The 14,861-nt window shown below is 44.2% G+C and overlaps 1 protein-coding gene across 6 annotated transcripts in view; it reads right to left on the bottom strand.

Annotated features, from left to right (window-relative positions):
* LOC146551388 (regulator of G protein signaling 17-like) overlaps positions 1-14,861 on the bottom strand; it is a 45,230-nt gene that overhangs the window by 12,225 nt on the left and 18,144 nt on the right. For 2 of the 6 annotated variants that reach the window (XM_085261218.1, XM_085261221.1), the window contains exon 2: positions 13,384-13,491. The exons of 2 other annotated variants lie outside the window; for them this stretch is intronic. In XM_085261218.1, the coding sequence (XP_085117344.1) occupies positions 13,384-13,465 (82 nt within the window). In that variant the 5' untranslated portion in view covers positions 13,466-13,491. Of the gene's footprint in view, positions 1-12,614; positions 13,266-13,383; positions 13,495-14,861 lie in introns of those variants that run through there. 2 more of the 6 variants (XM_085261217.1, XM_085261222.1) reach the window with 2 other exon arrangements.

The raw sequence follows: 14,861 nt of genomic DNA, 5'->3' as shown, positions 1-14,861 counted from the left end.
AAACAATGTGGGCTTCATAGATAATTGGCAAACCTTCTGGAGGAAACCTGGTCTTGTTAGGAGAGACGGCATCCATCCCACTTTGGATGGAGCAGCTCTCATTTCTAGAAATATGGACAAATTCATTAAACCTCCCAAAATATGACTATCCAGAGTTGGGACCAGGAAGCAGAGTTGCAGTCTTACACGCCTCTCTGCAGCTTCTCTCCTCCTGCTACCCCCCCCCAAAAACCCATCTCCATAGAGACTGTGTCAGCTCCCAAACAGACAAAAAACAAACTAAAAACCAGCAACAAACAACTTAAACATAAACAATTACAAAGAAAGAACAATAAAGTATCCACATCTGAACCAAAGAGTAAAACAGTGAAATGTGGATTATTAAATATTAGGTCTCTCTCCTCCAAGTCTCTGTTAGTACATGACTTAATAATTGATCAACAAATCGATTTACTCTGCCTTACAGAAACCTGGTTGCAGCAGGATGATTATGTTAGTTTAAATGAATCAACACCCCCGAGTCATTCTAACTACCAGAAACCTCGAAGCACAGGCCGAGGGAGAGGTGTGGCAGCAATTTTTCACACCAGCCTATTAATCAACCAAAGACCCAGACAGACTTTTAATTCATTTGAAAGCCTGATGCTTAACATTGTCCACCCCAGCTGTGAAAGTCAGAAACCAGTCTTACTTGTTATCATCTATTGTCCACCTGGGCCTTACACAGAGTTTCTGTCTGATTTCTCAGACTTTTTATCTGATTTAGTTCTGAGCTCAGATAAAATAATTATTGTGGGTGATTTTAACATCCATGTAGATGCTAAATATGTAAAAGAACCCACCCACCACTTTAATCACACTCTAGATCTTGTTTTAACATATGGCATAGAAACTTCATGAACTTCTTCACAAATAAAATTGTAATCATTAGAGGAAAAAATTACCAATAATCATCCCACAGATGTAATATTATCTACAGCTACTCTTAGTACCATTGATGTTAAGCTAGACTCTTTTTCTCCAATTGATCTTTCTGAGTTAACTTCAATAATTACTTCCTCCAAACCATCAACATGTCTTTTAGACCCCATTCCTACAAAACTGCTCAAAGAAGTCCTGCCATTAATTAATTCTTCGATCTTAAATATGATCAGCCTATCTCTAATAATCAGCTATGTACTACAGGCCTTCAAGCTGGCTGTAGTTAAACCTTTACTCAAAAAGCATCTCTAGACCCAGCAGTCTTAGCTAATTATAGGCCAATCTCCAACCTTCCTTTCATATCAAACATCCTTGAAAGAGTAGTTGTCAAACTGTTAACAGATCATCTGCAGAGGAATGGTTCATTTGAAGAGTTTCAGTCAGGTTTCAGAGCTCATCACAGCACAGAAACAGCTTTAGTGAAGGTTACAAATGATCTTCTTATGGCCTCTGACAGTGGACTCATCTCTGTGCTTGTCCTGCTAGACCTCAGTGCAGCGTTCGATACTGTTGACCATAATATCCTATTAGAGCGATTAGAACATGCTGTAGGTATTACAGGTACTGCACTGCAGTGGTTTGTATCATATCTATCTAATAGACTCCAGTTTGTGCATGTAAATGGAGAGTCCTCTTCACACACTGAGGTTAATTATGGAGTTCCACAGGGTTCAGTGCTAGGACCAATTCTGTTTACATTATACATGCTTCCCTTAGGCAGCATCATTAGAAGACATAGCATACATTTACACTGCTATGCAGATGACACCCAGCTCTATCTGTCCATGAAGCCAGATAACACACACCAATTAGTTAAACTGCAGGAGTGTCTTAAAGACATAAAGACCTGGATGGCCGCTAACTTTCTGCTTCTTAATTCAGATCAAACTGAGGTTATTGTACTCGACCGTGAAAATCTTAGAAATATGGTATCTAACCAGATTCTTACTCTGGATGGCATTACCTTGGCCTCCAGTAACACTGTGAGGAACCTTGGAGTCATTTTTGACCAGGACATGTCCTTCAACGCACATATTAAACAAATATGTAAGACTGCGTTCTTCCATTTGCGCAACATCTCTAAAATTAGAAATATCCTGTCTCAGTGTGACGCTGAAAAACTAGTTCATGCATTTATTACTTCCAGGCTGGACGACTGTAATTCATTATTATCAGGAAGTCCTAAAAACTCCCTGAAAAGCCTTCAGCTAATCCAAAATGCTGCAGCAAGAGTCCTGACCAGTGTTGCCAACTCCTCAGTAAGGAAAATCGCTATTGGTTGTCCTAAAAGTTGCTAGAAGTCGCTAAATGATGTCATCGCCTAATTTGCATAATTGATCATACTAATCTAATTGTACCCTATGTTGTTGGAGAGACAAATAACATCGTGGAAGAGACATAAAGTGAGTAAAAAACGTCCTAAATGCATTTAGAGTTTATTTAGAACTACAAATTAAATTTCTTTTAGCAATTATTGTTTTGTTTAATGTCACATTTCCAATCCTGCTCCTTTACCCGGGCTTGGACTGGCAAAAGTGACCCGAAATAGGCACTCTGGTGGAGTTACTTTGTGTGTGTGTGTTTATAAGTAGTTTTAAACCTTGTGATCCACAAAACAGCATAAGAGTAAAAGAGTAAAAGAAGAACTGACTGCGTTACAGCACCCGCTGCTTGTTGAGAGTAAAAGCAATATGGGCTTTCACGTCTTTTTTTAGCGACTTTTTTTTAGAAAAAAGGTCGCTAAGGGGTCTGAAAACTCGCTAAATATAGTGACAAAGTCGCTAAGTTGGCAACACTGGTCCGGACAGGGACTAGAAAGAGAGAGTATATTTCTCCTGTTTTGCCTTCCCTTCATTGGCTTCATGTTAAATCCAGAATTGAATTCAAAATCCTGCTCCTCACATACAAGGTCTTAAATAATCAGGCCCCATCTTATCTTAATGACCTTGTAGTACCATATCACCCTATTAGAGCACTTCGCTCTCGCTCTGCAGGCCTACTTGTTGTTCCTAGAGTATTTAAAATTGGAATGGGAGGCAGAGTTTTTCCTTCCCACTGTCACCAAAGTGCTTGCTCATAGGGGGTCATATGATTGTTGTTTTTTTCTCAGTATGTGTTACTGTAGGGTCTGCCTTACAATATAAAGCGCCTTGTGGGGACTGTTGTCATTTGGGGATGGGCGTCTGGGGATGGGCGTCCAGGTACACACCGGCTCACTCCTTGGCGGCCGCTTATCGGGGCCTGGAGCCTGGGGCTCGCTCGGGCCACTTCGGAGGTGGGGTGCCCCCGGCCTCTCGGCCTGGGGCTCGGTCACTCAGGCACGGCTGGCTGCCGGCGGAGCTCACGGGCGCGTCACTGCAACCCCCCCTGGCTTCTGCTCCGCGGCTGCTGAGTGAGTCCTCATCTGGGACTCTCCTCAGCTCTTTCTGGGACAGTGGCGCGGCTGCCCCTCTGTTGGTCTTCCTTGGTCTCTTGTGTTCTGGGGGCCTCTGGATGTCTGGAGTTTTGATCTCCTCCATACCTGCTTCATGCCCTGGAGGACGGGGCTGTGGCCCCCCCACACCCTCTAGCAGATCATTACATGAAGGAACCTTTTAAAAAACAAAAAACAAGTGCGTCCATGCTCACAGGTGTACACACGGGTGATCACACCCACAAACTACACCCTTTTTGGCTCCTACCTCAAAGCACACTGTGTTCTGTTGATCTTATGTGCTGCACAATAATGTTTAATATTTAGTATTTACTGTCATATTCCCATATATCATTGTGATGTTGTTTATTCTATTACTCTTGTTCTCTTCTGCTTGTTTTCTTCTTTCTTTCTCAGCAGGTGATCCAGGTGATTGATATATGCATTTTTTTTTCTCTGCCCGTTCTGTTGGTTTTTGTTTTTTGCCCTTCTCCCCCGTCCCTCTTCTCAGCTGTTTCTCTTTCCCTCTTTCTTTCTCCCCTTCTTTCCCCCAGTCAAGTCTGTCCCGTATTCAGTAAGTGAAAATAAAATAAACAATAAAAGGTGAATCAAATGGACCATTACGGCAAGGCTGGGATGGTCAATTTGGTAAAGTAAATCCGTTGGGCATCTTTCTTTGCCTTTAGACAACAATTCTGATGCAAAAGAGCCAAACGGGACAGACAAAAAAAAAAAAAAAAAAAAAAAAAAAAAAGTGCTTTTGAGCAACAGTTCTCCAGCTTTCTGAAGCTCTTCTTCTTTGGACATCGGCTGCTTTTTTTGTTTTTGTTCAGTCCCTGTACCTGACCCTTTTCACGGGAGTGTTTTTAACCCCTGAACTCTGACGTATGAAGCACTAAAGCATAAAAAGTCTTCTAACTCAAGGATGTACACAGCAGACACCTTAGCAAAGACTTTGACTTTTTGTTACCAGCAGCTGGTTTCTTTAGTCGAATCTGTGAAAAATACCAACGATGACAAAGTCTGAAATAAAATAGTGTTTTTGCACCAAAGGTGACTCCCAAACAGCAGGGAAGGTGAAAACTGAAGAAAGAAGAACAAGTCCAGCAAAGACCTGACACAGGACACTGAGCGATGATCATCTACTTTCCACTGAAACCTCATCAGAAATGGTCTGAGTGGAAGGGCAGCATCAGGAAGCCATAATGAAGGGAAACACAAGGAAAGGCTGAGGTATGGAAATTGCACAAGAACTCAGAAATCAGAGGAACAGGTCTGATGGAGAGATGGATCTTTGATAAACTGATGAGTGTGATCCACCGTGCAGCAGCATCTGGAAACATCAGCTTCATGTTTCAGCATGACAATGATCCAACCACAGTGAAGGCACAGCTGGATAGAAACACACGGGGGAACAGAGCCAGACCTCAGCATGACTGAAGCAGCGTGGGATCATCCTGACAGGGAACAAAACATCCAAAGAAGAGCTTTGAATGTCCTTCAAGGAGCCTGGAAAACTGTTCCTGAAGATCCTCACAGAGCTGACAGGAAGTGAACTACACTGGTTGTTTGGCCTTATGAAGCATCCTCCCAGCTCTGCTCAGGTTAAATCGTTCTGGCTGTTTTGCACAGCCAGTCCTAAATCTGAAATATTTGAGTGGGATGATCGGGAAAGATCGAGGATGTTTCCTACTTCATAAATCTATTATGCAGTAAACAAATGTGTATTCACTGCATGCACCGAAACAGATGCACGACTGGTCATTCATTATTACTGTGAGTCCGACACCAACAATAAAAAGTTGGTGCCTGCAGCCTTCAGTGACTGAAGGCTGCAGGCAGCTGAAACAACACTGAACAAGTAAAAATCAAAAATCAGAACCACAATATGAGAGACGGGAAAAAGACACGCTGATTAGAGGAAGAGAAATACACTCACTGTTTGGGAGAAAGAGAGAAAAAAGCAGGAAAGAGTCAAAGTAACATCAAAAAGGAGGAGAGACAAAAACAAAAGAGGAAACAGAAACCAGGGTTTTACAAAATAAAGGGCGTGAATAGAAGAGAGGAAGAGCAAGAGGAAGTGAAAGAGACCCAACATGTGACACACACTTGTGTGTGTGTGAGTCATGTTTTTATTTCTCACAGTTGAAGAATATCTCTGCTTTAGAGTTTTTCTTCCCCCAAAATAAAAGTTAAAAGTGACTGTGGGTTTTTTCTGTGCCACTTTGGGCTCCCACGGTTCAACATGCATGTTAGGGTTACTCTGTGATTCAGCTCGAGGTGTTAGTGTGAATGATTATCTGTCTCTCTGTGTTAGACAGAAAAGCCACCTGCCCCCGCCTCTCCCCTCGCGGGGGGGGGGGGGGGGGGGGGGGGGCTGGAGGCTCCCGTTTGGATGAGCATCTGGAGATGGATGGAATGGAAATTCGCATTACTCTGAGATAATCTGGAGGAGAATCACAGCTGCAGTAACATTCATGACAGTTTACTGACATGATGATTTAAATCATTTCTGTGGGTCTGAACGATCGGATTTCTCCAATACTGGACCCACTTCAGTCTGCCTACCAGGCATTGGAGCGGACGATGCTGTCATTCACCTCGTGCATCCTTCCCTCTCTCACCTGGAGACCGCTGGGAGCACTCTGAGAATCATGTTCTTTGATTTCTCCAGTGCCTTTAACACCATTCTTCCCACAGTCCTGAAGGACAACCTGGAGAACTCAGGAGTGGAGCATCACCTCACTACCTGGATTTTGGGCTACCTCACTGACCGACCACAGTATGTGAGAACTCAGGGCTGTGTGTCGGAGAGGGTCGTCTGCAGTACAGGCCCCACAGGGAACGGTTCTGGCTCCGTTCCTCTTCTACACTGCAGACGTCTCCCACAACTCCACCCAGTGCTTCCTGCACAAGTTCTCTGATGACTCTGCAATAGTCGGCCTCATCACTGATGAGGACGACAGGGAGTACAGAGAACTGACCCAAGACTTTGTGGACTGGTGCAAGCTGAACTGCCTCCAGATCAACACTAATAAAACCAAGGAGCTGGTGGTAGACTTCTGCAGGCACAAACATCCTCCACTGCAACCACTGAACATCCAAGGTATGGACATCAAGGCTGTGGACAGCTACAGGTAGCTTGGTGTTCATCTGAACAATAAACTGGACTGGACTCATAACTCAGACGCCCTCTACAGGAAAGGGCAGAGCAGGCTGTACCTGCTGCGGAGACTCAGGTCGTTTGGAGTGAAGGGCCCACTCCTGAAGACCTTCTATGACTCTGTGGTGGCCTCAGCCATCTTTTAAGGTGCGGTCTGCTAGGGCAGCAGCATCTGTGCTGGGGAAGAGAACTGAACAGGCTGATCCGGAGGTCCAGCTCTGTTCTAGGATGCCCTCTGGACTAGGGCTGGGCCATATCATACCGTTCCCGGTAATACCAGTATAATGTTGGGCAACGATAACAAAATAAAATATCGCGATAGAATATGAGTAAAACACGCATGCGCAGTGCCTTTGTTTTCATACGCACATGGCCGAAAAAGCATGGTGGCAACGGAGAATGAGAAAGGGGAAAGTGGATCATTTAATGAAACAGATGAACCAGAACTGGTTTGTAAAAATGGTGCAACTTCAGTGATGTGGAACTGGTTTGGTGTTTGTCCGTCAGATACACACCAAAGCAAATTTTTTTGTAGAACATGCAAGCGGCCGTCGTTATTGCCGTATTTGTCGGACTAAGGTGCTCGTAAATCTGGAAGCAATCTGGGTCCTAAACTCTGTATGCTTCAGGTCCCAAAGTCAAATGAACACTGCGGCATCACTGAGAGTTAAAAACTGTCTAAATTCTTTCATCTGTAATAAAATGATCAGCGTTGCTGCTTTACCAGGTGTAACAGTTAAGTTTAACATCCAGGCATCCATGAAAACAGGATTTATTACATTTAACGGAGTTAGAAGTTAGCAGGAAGTTAGTGGTTAGCTCGCTAGTTTTGCTAGTTACCTAAACATGATATTGCATGTTCTGACTGAGAGATTTCTGAAAAAATTCAAACGTACAGCTCTTCTTCTTGCACACTGCAGTTTAATAATAATAATAATAATAATAATAATAATGGATTGCATTTATATAGCGCTTTTCTAGGCACCCAAAGCACTTTACAATTCCACTATTCATTCACTCTCACATTCACACACTGGTGGAGGCAGCTACAGGTGTAGCCACAGCTGCCCTGGGGCAGACTGACAGAAGCGAGGTTGCCATATCGAAAGAGCTGCTTTGTGGACGCGCCATCGGCCCTTCCACAAAGCACCTCTTTTTAACTTCGGTGGATATTATACATGGTTATGCTCAGGATATGTCAGCCCATTTCTACTGGAAATGCCTTTTGGTTAAACCTTCAGCAAGGAATTTGCATTTGGTCAGAGGGCCCGGTGGCGCCAGTGTCCGGCAGCCTCGCCTCTGTCAGTGCGCCCCAGGGTGGCTGTGGCTACAATGTAGCTTGCCATCACCAGTGTGTGAATGTGTGTGTGAATGGGTGGATGACTGGATATGTAAAGCGCTTTGGGGTCCTTAGGGACTAGTAAAGCGCTATATAAATACAGGCCATTTACCATTTACCATTTGCACTGTTCAATTTTTATATAGCTTTAATGCACATAAAAACAGCTGCTTGATTAAGTGAAAATAAATGGATGGGTTTTTGCGCTAGTAAAGTTGTGGAATTGTATTTTGTCTCGCATCAATTATATCGTCAGTAATATCGTTATCGCAAATTTTCAAATATATATTGTGATAAATATTTTTGGCCATATTGCCCTGCTGTAGTCTGGACCCAGTGAAGGTGGAGAGTGACAGGAGAATGGTGGCTAAGCTGTCATCCCTGTTGGACAACATCTCCTAGACCATGCAGGAGACTGACAGCACTGAGCAGCTCCAAACACGCACACAAACACAGACGCAGGCACACACACACACATGCACAAAAACACACACACACGCACAGAGCTGTGTTTACATAATTAAGTAAATTTCAAATATTAATCTGAGAGATTAGCGCTTCATAATTTCACCATCTGATCAGCAGCAGCACTCTGCATGTGTGTGTTAGGGAGAGGTCCTAATGACAAAAACAGATTAGTGTTGTTCTGTTTTCAAACTGTGTTTTTTAAACAGCAGACATGTGGACAAAGGACACATGGAGCTATAAGGACATGAAGACATGGAGTGTGATACAATGAAAGACATAAATGCAGAAAAGGGGAATAAACGTTTGAGTCATGGTGACTGTAGAGTGTGAACAGTTCTATGTTTCATCATGACACCAGGCTGACAGCACCGGTGGACTTGAGCCTGGGGCAGAAAGGAAAGGAGCTGTACCGACATGTTGGACACACAGGCTTAGTTTCCTTTTCGAGCACTCACACTCGAACGCAGTCAGCGGTGTCTAAATCAGCCGAACCGTTCTGAGGTGACACATTTGAGGTTTTTCAGCTTCAACAAACTGCATCAGACTCAAGATTCAGCCCCTGTCCTTATTAGGAGAAGTATTTTGAAATATACACACGTTTATGCTCGTGCACGTGCACTCAGAGCGCGCACACACACAGCGTAACCAAGCAAGCTGCCACACGCCCATTTTAAGGCTACAAGGATGTTAGCATTGACTGAAAGGGCTTCAGGCCAAGAAACAAACAGACAGAATCCTATAAAACACTTAGAGTTTAAGAAACAAACACTTTCTGCAGCAGCTACAGAAAGAAGTAAAAGACAGTCTGTATGCATGTTTTTACCTGGACACACTGGGATCTCCTCCCAGCTGGACTTGAAACACACAGGAGACTTCGGCACACTCTCTCAGTAGGAGCAGCAGCTCTAATCTTTACAATTCAGTTTTAGTTTTTTAGCAGCAAATCACAACAATAGTCACCTCAAGGTGCTTTATAGAGCCAATGAAGAAAAGCCAATATTTAGGACATTCCGATAATAATGAATGACAGTAGTCAAGCTTACAAGTAATAAATACACAAATGCACAAATGGAAGAACGCAGTCTTACATATTTGTTTAATATGTGCGTTGAAGGACATGTCCTGGTCAAAAATGACTCCAAGGTTCCTCACAGTGTTACTGGAGGCCAAGGTAATGCCATCCAGAGTAAGAATCTGGTTAGATACCATATTTCTAAGCTTTTCAGGGCCGAGTACAATAACCTCAGTTTGATCTGAATGAAGAAGCAGAAAGTTAGCGGCCATCCAGGTCTTTATGTCTTTAAGACATTCCTGCAGTTTAACTCATTGGTGTGTGTTATCTGGCTTCATGGGTAGGGGTGGCTCCTTTGTTGGCTGTAGCCAACAAAGGAGCTACAATCAGAGATTTACTACAACTGCTTTGTCCTGAGTGCTGTCTACTCACTGTAGCTGCATGCTGGATGCATCCAAACATCCCTGATTCCACAGAGGAGTTTCCGGGACCACAACAAAGACTCTGGTAAGGGAAGGGGTGGTGGGCTCTGTGCTCATGTGCTTCAGGACAACAACAGTGGAATCACAGACAGTCACTGCACACTGAGATTCCATTCAGTCCATTCAGTGCAGGTGCTTTTATCTACCTCACGGGCTAACGGTAGCCACAGTTACCATTGTTTACAACGCTAGCTCAAGTCTCATCCACCTCCAACTTCTATCAACAGAAAGCAGAGACCCCAGAGCACATCCATGCTGTTGCTGGGACTTTAATAAGGCATTTTTGAAATCATTACCCTGCAAATTCCACCAGCATGTTAACTGTCCTAGCAGCGGGGACAGGACACTGGACCATGTGTACAGGAATAGAGCCACGCTCCTCCCCACATGGGACAATCTGACCCCCTCTCGCTGCTCCTTATCTCTGCATACACCCCCTCTCAGGAAACAAACTCCTCTAAGCACCGGGGTCATTAAAACAAGGCCAGATGTTGTTCTCTTGATCTGACAGACTGATCCGTCTTCGAACTGCAGGACCTGGAAACCTTCACTCAGTCTGTCCTTTTCTACAGTAAGTGCCTTGTAGAGAATGTGACAGTCACCAAACCATCCAGGTTTTTCCTAACCCATGACGAGTGAAGTCCAGGCTCTGATCACAACTCGTAACTCAGCCGAAGGCTGAGAGACAGTTCTTTATACACGACTGCCAGAGCCAACCTGGGGAGGAGGTACAGGAGGAAGACAGGGGGCTTGCTCACCGACAGCAACCCCCATCAGGTGCGGAGAGGTGTGCAAACCCTCATCAACTACAAAGGCCAGAGTCCCCCAACCCCTGACAGCAGCCTCAAACTCGCAGAGGAGCTCAACGTCTTTTTTGCTCTGTTTGAGGCCACCCCGCTAAGCTCACCCGGACCCACAACACCACCACCTGGTAAAGAAGGCCCAGCAGCGGCTGCACTTAGAATAACCTGGAGCAGGAGCTGCTGCTGGCCTTCAGGCTCTCCTCCTGCCTGGTGTTTGGTACTCAGGGGTCAGACAGGCTGCACAGAGGGTCACTATTCCTCCAGACTCACTAACAGCTTCTTCCCCGGGCCATTCGGACTGTTAACACTACTTTCCTGTTTACTCCTGATTTATTTACTATTTCTATGATTTTTACTGCTGCTCAGTCAGCATGGAGTAGCCACCATACTGTTGTACATGTACAATGACAATAAAGGGCCATTCAATTCTATTGTAGTGACTGATTTTAACATGGATTATTACTCATATATATATTAGAGATTTAAAAAATCATATACAGAACTAAATGGGAGCCCAACAAAAGCAGCGGCTTCAGTGCTCTTCCTCAGGGTCCTCAGACGGGTACCACTAATAGTATTAAGGTGTTATTAACGGTCCAAAGACCACATTCAGGCTCAGGAGCAAACACACTCTGAGGGAAGACCTGCCTGTATTACCCCCACTCAGAATATAAAACCAACCTGAAGGGAAACATTTAAGATGGAAATCTCCACAGCCCGGCACAGGTGGGAAAAATAAAGTATAAATACCTTATTACTATACTTATGTACAACTTTTAGGAGCTGTACTTTAATTGAGTAGTTATTTTTTAACCGACATGAGCGTAAACTGTAACACATGAGGCAATCCTACTCGTGTATAAATCACCGGGGTACATCGCATAAAAAGAGATGAAAGAGGCACAACTGAAGTCAGGGGTTAATGTGGTTTGTTTCGGACCTAACCCCTCACCGAGGGGAGATGTCAGCATCAAGCTGAGAAGCAGGGAGTGGGAGGAGCATAAAGTAAAGTTTTTCAAGTCAGAGACAGCGTTTCTGTAAGCGCAGCAACAGGACAACATTTTACACGTGCAGGTAAATCCAACCGAGTTCATGCTGCCGTGTACACACACAAGCCCTTACTGCCTTTGCTTACATTTGAAAAACAACTATTAAGCATTTCTTAGTTATGTGTTAAACATTTCCCTGTTTATGACTTACTCCACAATTTTACATCTTTATTCTAGCAGAACATGCTTTATAATCAAAATGAGATAATTTACTGCTCTTTACAGTTGGGGCAGATTTGTATTGAGCATAGTTCAGGTTATTGTTGGCCCGCTCCCGGCGCCAACATGTAGGCAGCTGCTCATGTTCTGCTTCAGTGATTCAGGCTGACTGCATTTATTGCAATGAAAATTAATCTCAAGTAGGTTTATATTCTCATTTTTATACCACAAGGTTGAGTTATGTGTGCGCAGCTGTCAGACGTCCTCCAGGGAGCTACTCTTTCATTTCTTACTCTGTACTTCTTCAAAGAGTTTATTTAGTACTTCGACATTTACTGGAGTATTTTCAAAACTACTATCTGTACTTCTTATTTAAATACAGAATGTCTGCCGCCTCTGCAGCTTTCAAATATTCAACTTGAAAGTCTGCTGGGCCCTTTCATTGTTGTTTACAAGCCAACACATGAAAATCAGCATTTCCCAGACTGTTCAGCTTTTCAGGAACTGAGAAATACAGTTGACCATGATGCATTTTCCACTAAAGACCTTTGCCTTTCCTCGAACACCCACAGATCAGAAATCATTTTTCAAATCTTAGATATGAACCTTCAGTTCGGTCGATAATCAACAGTATCGACAGCATGGCGTGACTCACGCCGTACCTGCATCCATCGTCTTTAAGGTGACAGGAGTGCCCACGGCAGCACGCTAAAGCACACAGAAAGCATTCAGCCACACAACTCACCAGAGACGGGACGATTCAGCGGCGAACGATCGACAAACTAGTCCTTCTTTCTCCTTCCTTTCAGCCGCTCGCTAACAGCCACGACGCCTCCATCAATCAGCACGCCTTCACTCCCGTAAAGGAGGAAGAGACGAAGGGTGGGGGGCAGGAAGCAGAATCAGAGGTATTGTGACACACAGGGGTTCTTGGTTTCTCTCTGAAACTTGATGAATCAGACCTGGCGTCCACACACACACACAACTAACCCTGCCACGAGGACTGCACGGACCTCTTCACACCACCGAGGCAGGAAAAGGAGGAAAAAGCTGCTAAAAGCAGTGTTTACATTCTTGAACTTGTTCATCTCTGGAATCAGTCCAGTCTCGACTTGTCAAAGTTTCTCTCTTTCACAGGAAAACCAACCTGACCACATCCCTGAGGCTAAATCCCCACAGCTCATCACAACATCAGCCCAGCTGTCACAGCCCAGCTGCTCGCTTGGCCTGTGCCCTTGTTCTTCTCAACACATTACAGACAAAACCCTTTACGTGCTTCTGGTCCGAGATGAGCGTCACATTACATCCAGTTTCAGCTCTCGTGCATGTTACAACATGACAGCACCTTCCCTGGTCTGCTGCTGCAGAGTCCATAAAGAAATGATTGTGTGGTGCGCGAGGACAACTCTCACACTGCTGATGGTGATGTGACTTCATTACTGCTAGAAGAGGACGTGTTTGTGTGGCACACGGACAGACGGACACAGAGAGGACACACAGTCAGAGGGCTTTACCAGAACATCCGCCATGTCGAGAGAGCGGCCGGTCGGTTAGAGCGTGCGTCGTCAGCGGTGTTAGCAGGCCGGGCACACGCATGTCATCCTCTCTTCAGCCTCGGACCTCTGCTTTACACACACACACACACAGCGAAATGCACAAAAGCACATACAGTCCAAACACATGGAGATGTTCACAAATGCAACATCAAACAGCACCAACAAATCCACCAAGAGGCAGATTTATTCACAAGGTGTCCACACACACACACACACACACACACACACACACGAAGGAGAGAAAAAAACCACAGTGAGTGTGTGTGTGCAAAAGTGTGAAAAGGACACTGAAAGATTCTTAATGAACTTTATATTTAAACGATTGACACGTTGCCGTGTTTTCTGGGCGCTGTGAGGACCAGATGACATCATCACCTCTAATCTGCTGCTCTTACTGACCAAGCATCATTAGGCCGCCTGGACGTATTTGGTCATTTTGGCTGTAATAGGGGCAGAAATCACACTATAAGTGCATGCTTTTGCCCCTTTTTTCAGAATAACCCCAGCTTTAAATATCTGTCAGTCATTTTACATCACTGTATTGTTGTGACAACGCAACAACAGTTTACAGTGGACGAAAATAAAAAACAGACTCTGTGTTTTCAGATTTATAGTTAAGTGGAAACTGATATTCCACAGAAACAAAATGTAACACATCAACTCTAAAAATGAACTATACTAAATATGTACAATGAAGTTTTTGAGCCTAAGCCACTCAGTTTTTTTAAATCTGCAGGCCTTTTTTGGGGCGTTGCCACTTCTTCACACCCATGCATCATCAATTCTTACATGTGATTGGACCATCGGTTGCTCGTGCTTTCTAAAGATGCACCATAAAGTTTTCTCGTCTTTCAGTAAGCGTCCACATTTTCTCTCTAGCATAAACGATGACGGAGTTACCGTCGTTTAAAGAGCGCTTGTAAAATGGGCCTGTCAGCGGGCCCATCGTCAATAAAGGGTTAAACCTCGAACATCGAACAGCAGAGATGAACGAGCTCCTGATGCATTCAATTAGTTGTAAACATTTGGAGGACGTGAGTGTGGCGAGTGTAAAACCATATGACCAAGAAAGCAGCAGAGGGAGCAATGACACCTGTACTAAACAGTCACATTTTAATCCAGTTCATCAGATTCCAGTTAACGAACCATTCAGGCAAACACAGTTAAGTTTTTGTGCACCGTGATTTCATGCAAAGTCTCCGTAAAGACGAGAACTTCACCCACCATCAGAGGTGGAGCTGAGGATGTTTCCACTGTAACACATGGACAGAAAAAAACGAGTAACTGAAATTTCTGGTTCTGAAAATGCTTTTTCTCCAACTCTGGAAGGAAGAAGTTAGAATCAGTGGTCAGCCATCATGCCACCACTCTTTATCACTTTCAATAGGAAAAGCTGACAATGGGGGAGATTAGGGTTAAGGCTAGGGGAGATAAAG

The sequence above is a fragment of the Mchenga conophoros genome, linkage group LG20 (assembly GCF_057382185.1).
Source record: "Mchenga conophoros isolate Kocher_MC1m ecotype Shallow Benthic linkage group LG20, M_conophoros_male_GT1.1, whole genome shotgun sequence".
In the NCBI taxonomy this organism is placed as follows: domain Eukaryota; kingdom Metazoa; phylum Chordata; class Actinopteri; order Cichliformes; family Cichlidae; genus Mchenga; species Mchenga conophoros.
The sequence above is the reverse complement of the archived record's forward strand: the minus strand, read 5'-3'. Positions and strand labels throughout refer to the sequence as shown.